Raw genomic sequence first — 7,672 nt, 5'->3', positions numbered from 1 at the left:
CCGCTATAATATAGTATAAGATATTTCATAAATTAGAGTTCCATAATTTTATTTATTTATTTTATTTAGAGGTGACAAATGAATCAATTTCATATTTGGTTAGACAAAAAATGGGTTCAAATGCATGAGTGATATTAGATTCAAGAATTGCAAGAGGATTATAATTGTTAGTTTGATTTAGAGATGGTCAATGGGCTAGTGGGATTAGTTTTGGATTGGGGCAAAATATTGTTTAGCCCACTAAATAAGATCTTGAAATTTTTTGATGCCACATTTTATGAATTAACATCATAAGTTAGTTATCTTATTTATTACTTTTTCTTTTTTTCTTTTTATGTGAAAAATGTGATGGGTTGAGTTATATATTTTATTTTTATTTAAAATATAAAAAAATATTTATTATATGCATATAGAGACAACATGCCACGACGTCTTGCCCCATCTCCATATGTTGATCTGAGCCTCCATTCGTTTTTCATAATCTTGTGTTGCAACTGTTTCTTGGCAATAATGAAAATTTTGTAGGTTTTTTTATTTTACTTTTTTCTTGGGAAAAATCTAAATTTTTTCTTGATATTTGTTGCAAATATTTTTGGTGCTAAAAATTATTTTTAATTGATGAAAATTTGCTGGAAAATATATAAATAATAATATACATATTTAACTCTAAATCTATAGATTATGATATTTTATATATATTTGTATACAATAAATTTTAATTATTAATTTAAAATGAATAGTATAGAAGAAAATTGATATAGTTTTATTTTTATTTTTTCTATGGGTGTAAATGTAGTTTCATATTTTAATCACATTTGCATGTTATATACAAAACATATAATTAAATCATTTATACTGCAAGATTTTCAATAAAATTGGATTTTTTCAGTGAAATGGGCCAAACAAATACAATTTCGACCCATCCTGAATTAATTCCAAACATTTGACTTGTAAATAAATTATTATTAATGTATATATATTGGCAATGATGGAAACATTATGCCATGCGGAAATGTGCAAAATGATAGCATACCATAAAATTATTGTATTGGCTTTATTGGGTAATAAAATTTTAATGGCCTTCGTAATTGTATTGTTGTTGTACGGAATTTTACATTTAAATTTCTGAAAATGTAATATAAATTTAAATTTAAGTTTTTGCAACCAAAGTTTAATATCTTGATTGAATGCAAAAATACCTTTGTCGAGAAACAAATGTATGTCCTATAACAAAATTTTCAATTTAAATCTATTTCTTGAGAGGACTGACTATTAATATAAGTTAAGGCAAAATTATGTTTTTAATTCTGTAATTCTAGGTTGTTAGTATTTATAGTATTGTAATTTATTTTATTTATATATTTAGTTATTTTTTTCTATGAATTTAGTTTTATATTATCAATTTTGGTCCCATTTACATTGTGATAACTATCTTTTTGGTCATATAATTATATGCTGTTAGGACTAAAATTACCAGGACTAAATTTTTCAAAAAATGATCAAATATGAGATGTTTTGAACTAAATTCGTAAATATGTAAATAGAGTAAGTTATAGGATAAAAAATGCTAACGACTTAAAATTACAGAACTAAATATATAATTTTATATATGAGTTAATAATGGTTTTTTTTTTCTATATATATAAAATAGCTTTCTTGACATGTTGTCTCTATGTGCATTTCATAAATAATTTTGTATGCTTTAAAACATATTACAAATAAGAATAATGTATACAAATCAATACATTATCATATTTAAAAAAAATAAAAAAATATCAATTTAAGGATATATATTATCAATATAATAAAAATTTGGTGCAGTGATAAATCACCGTTTGTGAGTGTGAAATATTTTTTATTTTTTTATATTAATATAGATTTCATATTTAAAAATGTATTACAAATAAAAATAAAATATATAAGGGACAATTACACTCACCTCCCATAAGGTTTTGAATAATTAACATAGATATCATGTGATGTGGAAAATTACATCTAACACCTTTAAGGTTTGCTTCATCTAATAAATAATTCTTTAAGGTTTGCTTCGTCTAATAAATAATTCTTTTGTTGGTCAAAATTCATTGAATTAGCTGATATTAGCAAAAAAATTGCTGAAAATTGATATATACTCTCGATTGACTTATTATTGACTAATTGAGGATTTATTTGTTAGACAAAAGCAAAGTTCAAGGGTGTTAGATGTAATTTACTAAACTACAGAAGATTTACGTGTAATAAATCCAATATTAGAAAAGGAGAATGTAATTATCTCTATATATAAAAACTAACTTCATTTTAAAAAAACATGAAAAAAATAAAAATAAATCAACTTAATGATATTATTAGTGTAACAAACTTTTGAAGTAGTGGTATCATAAATCATGGTTTGTGAGTAAAAATATAATTTTTTTATATTTGTATAGAACCATAGATTTAGAAATAAAGAATTAAATACAGAAAGAATTATAAAAACATATTTGATAGAATTTATTGATTTTTTTTGGAAAATTTATTATTGTTAATTTTAATATCAAAGGAATAATTTGATAATTATATAAATAAATAAAAAGTATTAATTAAATATAAAAATAATATTAATAATAAAAATCAAATATCAATAGAGTTATTTATAATTACTTGGATACCGAGTGACAATAATAACAAAATTTGTATACCACAATGCACCTTTACCCGGAAAAAATAAAGTAAAAAGAGAAAGAGAAAAAGGGGGAAAAATATTAAAAAAATCAAAACCCTAATATAAAATGGGAGCCACTGCCTCTCGGCATACGCTGTCTACCAAAGTATCTACTCCACAATAAACCCTAACGCTTTTTAGGGTTTTTGCAGAGTAAGTCTTTTTCATCGTTTGGCCGTTCCTTTGGTGACAGCCTGCAGCTGATTCCTTTCTAGTTGATTTCTTTCCTCAAATCCTCAGAATGGGTAAATCTACCAAGAAATCTGCCTCCAAGGTAAAGCGGCGGTTTGTTTCTTCACTGAATTCACTCGTTTTTATCTGTTCGTTGGCTTATGTTTGATGTTTTTGCTGGTTTTCTCGTTGTAGGTCGATGCGGCTGCTGTTGTTGCCGCTCCGGCTAAACCGTTGAAGAAAGGTTACCGTTTTGATTTATTGTATCCATTTTTTTTTGCTCTTCTTGTTTTTGTGTTTGTATTTTGTTTCTGGGTTTGATTCTTCCTTGTGCTTTGTTTTATTGGGTTATTTGGAATTAGTGTCAGTTTTGTTTTCCGGATTAGTGTGGTGTTTAATTATTATCTACTTGTATGGTTTCTTTTCATGTTGAATAGGCAAGAGAGAAGCGGAGGACGCTATTGAGAAGGAAGTAGTAAGTGCTAAGAAGCAGAAGGTGGAGGAAAAGAAGAGTGAGGTTAAGGTTGAGAAGAAGGCAGTTAAAAAGAAGGTCGAGACCTCCTCTGATGAGGATACTTCTTCAGAGTCCGAGCAAGAGCTCAAGGTTTAAAGCTTAATAGCCTGTCCCTTTTAATTTGTTTTCTTGCCCTACCCCCTTTGACGTTGATTGTTTGAAGTGAGTAATCCTTATTAGTCTGCTTTCAGTTCTTTAGAGTTGGAAGATGTAAAACCAATTGGCTTTTTTGACATTAAGAATCATGAAAACACTGTATCATATGCATTGAAATTTTACCTATATGAGTCAAGTGGTAAGCTGCATTATAAAAAATGAAAAGTAAATATTGTGGAAATTATTACCACATATTATAGATTTACTATGACAAATTTCCTGCTCCTCAGCAAATGTGTTTTTACTATTTCCTGAACCATTTGAATCGTGTAAATGGCTTTTTCTTACATATGCAGATTTTGTTATTCTTCAGCTTCAATAAAATATTTTTCATCACTGTGAATTATTACCAGGTTAAGGTATCTGCCAAGAATGGGCATGTGGATGCTAGTGCACCCAAGAAGAAACCTGCAACTGCACCAAAGAATGGACATGTAGCTGCTACTAAGAAGAAAGATGAATCAAGTGATGATTCTGACTCTTCATCTGATGATGAATCCAGTTCAGATGAGGATGTTGCTGCAGCTAAGAAAACTCATGCAGCTCCTCCCAAAAAGGCACCTGTAGCTGCAGCCAAGAAGAAAGTTGAATCAAGTGATGATTCTGACTCTTCCTCTGAAGAGGAATCTTCAGATGAGGAAGTTCCTGAGGCTAAGAAAACTCAGGCAGCTCTGACTAAAAAGGGCCCTGTAGCTCCTGCCAAGAAGAAAGATGAATCAAGTGATGATTCTGATTCTTCCTCTGAAGAGGAATCTTCAGATGAGGAAGTTCCTGCGGCTAAGAAAACTCAGGCAGCTCCGACTAAAAAGGGCCCTGTAGCTCCTGCCAAGAAGAAAGATGAATCAAGTGATGATTCTGATTCTTCCTCTGAAGATGAATCCAGTTCGGATGAGGATGTTGCTGCAGCTAAGAAAACTGATGCAGCTCCATCCAAAAAGGGGCCTGTAACTCCAGCCAAGAAGAAAGATGAATCAAGTGATGATTCTGACTCTTCATCTGAAGATGAATCCAGTTCGGACGAGGATGTTGGTGCAGCCAAGAAAGCTCCTCCACTTCTGCCTAAAAAGGAACCAGTAGTTTCTACCCAGAAGAAAGCTGATTCCAGCAGTGATGAATCTGATTCTGAAGATGAGACTAGTTCTGATGAGGATGCTGCCAAAGCAAAAAAAGTTCCTCCAGCAGCTGCCACTAACAAGGCCCCTGTAGCTGCTACCCAGAAAAAGAAAGATGATTCGAGCAGTGATGATGAAAGCTCTGATGAAGATGTTGCAGCTAATAATAAGCCAGCAGCTATTGTGAAGAAAAAAAAGGAGGAATCAGAATCAGATGATGATGTAAGTGCATGTTGCTAGACTTGTTTGTATTTCTAATGTGCGTTTCGTTCTCTGTGTTATAGTTGCTTATGATACCTTGTATATGTTGTTTATCATTTATACCTCAAATGTTGTTTAACAATCCGTTTTCATTTATTAAGTTAACTTGCCTGTTTTTTCTGTTTTCCTCGTTTGTGGGTGAAATGCTGAGGGGATATGGCTTGTGAGCTATTGATACCCTTAAAGAAAACCTCTGAGATGATTCGATTCACTAGCCAGTATGGGCTGGAGACCTTTTAAATGTTTTACTTCTGGTTTGGGCAATGGCTGGGCCATCCTCTTTGCTACTTGTGCAATTTTTTGGTTGTGAGTCTCTTGAGTATGATTTATACATTTGGTGTTTTGTTGCAGTTGAATGAGTGATGTCATCTCCATTAGGTGATGAATTTCATACTTATTGAAGTTTATTTAAATGCAGCTTCTCAAAATGTGTTGTATGAAATGATTTTAACTGTGATTGAAGTATTATTATTTAGCCAACACAGTTTTCTCTATTTTAATTTATGATATTTGGGCTTGTCATGGACTGCAATGTAATATGCCGTTTGGTATATCATGTGACAGGCCCCTAAAGCTGCTTCTTTGAAGAGGGCCACTGCTGGCAAGAACCAGGTACTTTGCTCCACCTGCATCCCTTTGTGAATGTTATGTTGTCAATTAGCTTAGCAGATTTCTCAAATGCTCTTCTGATGATTTTGAAGTTGAAGGTATCGTCACTCTGTTTTTTATGATTATTAATTAGTAATGCTCTTCTACAGGCAAAGACGGAGGCAAGCTCTGATGATGACAGCTCTGAAGAAAGTGATGATGAAGAGCCGCAGACGAAGAAGATCAAAGTTCCAGTATGTTGACTTAATTCCATTCAAATTCAAATATTATTACATTTTGTTGCACTTGATTGCTATGTTTTATATTATTCATGTCCTATTTCCCATTTTTCATGGTTGGCTCCTTGTTAGCAGTCTGCTACAGCCCCAAAGAGCGCTGGTTCAGATGAATCTTCTTCAGATGAAGATGAAGAAGGCTCTTCAGAGGAAGAGGAGGAAAAGCCTTCTAAAACTCCCAAGAAAAATGTAAATGCTACTAGCATTTGAATGAATGGATTCAAATGCAGTTTTCTGTTTTTCTTGAGTTTTTTGTGCATGTGGTGTGTGTTGATGAACTGTTGTTGATGAAAACTAGTCTTGCTTTCAGTTTATGGATGCATGATGAATTGACTAGTTTGACCTTACTTTCTCTACCTCATATACTCGTACCCATGTGGTGATATTTTTGTTGATACAGGGTACTGATGTAGAAATGACTGATGTCAAAACGGGGAAGGGAAATGCTGCTAAAGGAGGTTCTCCATTTGAAAAGACTGTAAGTGGTCTATGTGCTGCCTGCTGCATGTTCTCTTGTTTGACTGCACTTAAGTGAAATAATAACTTAGTCCCCCTTGTTATAGGGTCTCTGCTTATATATGCATACTGATATTTGCCTAATTTGCATTTGATCTAGGTTATATAGGGATAGTTTGCGAAGTTAAATGCTTTCTGAGATACATGTGTTACATTGGGATGCCCAAAATGGTCTTGGATAAACTTTATGTTTGGAAATGGTTGTGATTCTTGTGAAACATGCTTCATGCTCACCTTATAATGTTGAATTTTTACATTGTGCAGCCCAAGACCCCTGCCACTCCCAAAGAGCAGACAACTGGCTCTAAAACTCTGTTTGTTGGGAATCTATCCTTCTCTGTTGAGCAAGCTGATGTGTAAGCTTAGCATACCCGAAGAGTAGTTCTTGTTTCATTATATTTTGGAGCCTAAACTTAATTTTATAATACCCAGTGAGAATTTCTTCAAATCTGTTGGAGAAGTTGTTGATGTTCGCTTTGCCATGGACGCGGATAATCAATTCAGAGGCTTTGGTCATGTTGAGTTTGCTTCTGCAGAAGCAGCAGAGAAGGTATTGATCCATATCATACATAGTGATCGGTTGAATTATTCATCTTCATGCATTTGTTCTTTTACATATATACACATGCATGCACATAGGCACAGGCAAGCATTTGTTTTTTTTAATAGATGGGCATGCATATTTGGATATCGCTGGATGTTCTCTGGATATTATGAAACTGCTAAGAAGTCCTTGGCTATTACCTTCAGCTAATCTGTAAGTTATTGATGCATCTCTTTTTCGCATACACAAACTCGTGCATGCTAGGTGTAATGGTTCTGTGTAGCTTATACTCCTTTTGTTGCTGGATCATAATCAATCGACCAAAATAATTTGTATATGAAAAAAACAAAAATAGTTTATATTCATTGCATTTTCGTCGCCGCTCTCTACTTGAAAGGATATCTAGAGTTGCAACTGCAATGAGTGGATAGTAAATGTAGTGGGATATATAACTGCTGCAGAGATGTTGGTTGTGTAGTTCTATCGATCATTAATCTGAATTCAGTAAATTTGAATTTGCTTCCTTTTTTAATATTTCTTATCTATTATTTTGTGCAATTTGTTAGCTATGCCTTGCTAACAGAATTTGCTACCTGGCAATGCCACTAGTTTCATCTGCATTATTAGAAATGTGAAGATCCCTGGGATTGGAGGCCACATGGCTGAATGTACATTTGAAACATCTTAGATTTATTTAGGTTCTTTAGCTGCCATTTTTGTTATCAGCTCTGCATTGAAATTGTGATGTACAAATACTTTAGGCCCTCCGTGAATTGAATGGTGAAGATTTGCTGGGTCGTGCTGTGAGACTTG

General features: G+C 32.7%; 1 protein-coding gene across 1 annotated transcript in view; it reads left to right on the top strand.

Annotated features, from left to right (window-relative positions):
* The window catches only part of LOC105156301 (nucleolin 2-like), a 7,115-nt gene continuing 2,220 nt past the window's right edge, over positions 2,778 to 7,672 (top strand). The window contains exons 1-11 of the mRNA XM_020691736.1: positions 2,778 to 2,975; positions 3,068 to 3,116; positions 3,310 to 3,476; positions 3,896 to 4,876; positions 5,480 to 5,527; positions 5,674 to 5,757; positions 5,875 to 5,988; positions 6,200 to 6,277; positions 6,580 to 6,671; positions 6,748 to 6,865; positions 7,621 to 7,672. The exon at positions 7,621 to 7,672 is cut by the window's right edge and continues 30 nt beyond it. Coding sequence (XP_020547395.1) covers positions 2,943 to 2,975; positions 3,068 to 3,116; positions 3,310 to 3,476; positions 3,896 to 4,876; positions 5,480 to 5,527; positions 5,674 to 5,757; positions 5,875 to 5,988; positions 6,200 to 6,277; positions 6,580 to 6,671; positions 6,748 to 6,865; positions 7,621 to 7,672 — 1,816 coding nt within the window. The 5' untranslated portion in view covers positions 2,778 to 2,942. The remainder of the gene's footprint in view (positions 2,976 to 3,067; positions 3,117 to 3,309; positions 3,477 to 3,895; positions 4,877 to 5,479; positions 5,528 to 5,673; positions 5,758 to 5,874; positions 5,989 to 6,199; positions 6,278 to 6,579; positions 6,672 to 6,747; positions 6,866 to 7,620) is intronic.

This window comes from Sesamum indicum, linkage group LG2 (assembly GCF_000512975.1).
Source record: "Sesamum indicum cultivar Zhongzhi No. 13 linkage group LG2, S_indicum_v1.0, whole genome shotgun sequence".
Lineage (NCBI taxonomy): Eukaryota > Viridiplantae > Streptophyta > Magnoliopsida > Lamiales > Pedaliaceae > Sesamum > Sesamum indicum.
Note: the sequence above shows the minus strand (reverse complement) of the source record. Positions and strands in the feature narration are given on the sequence as shown.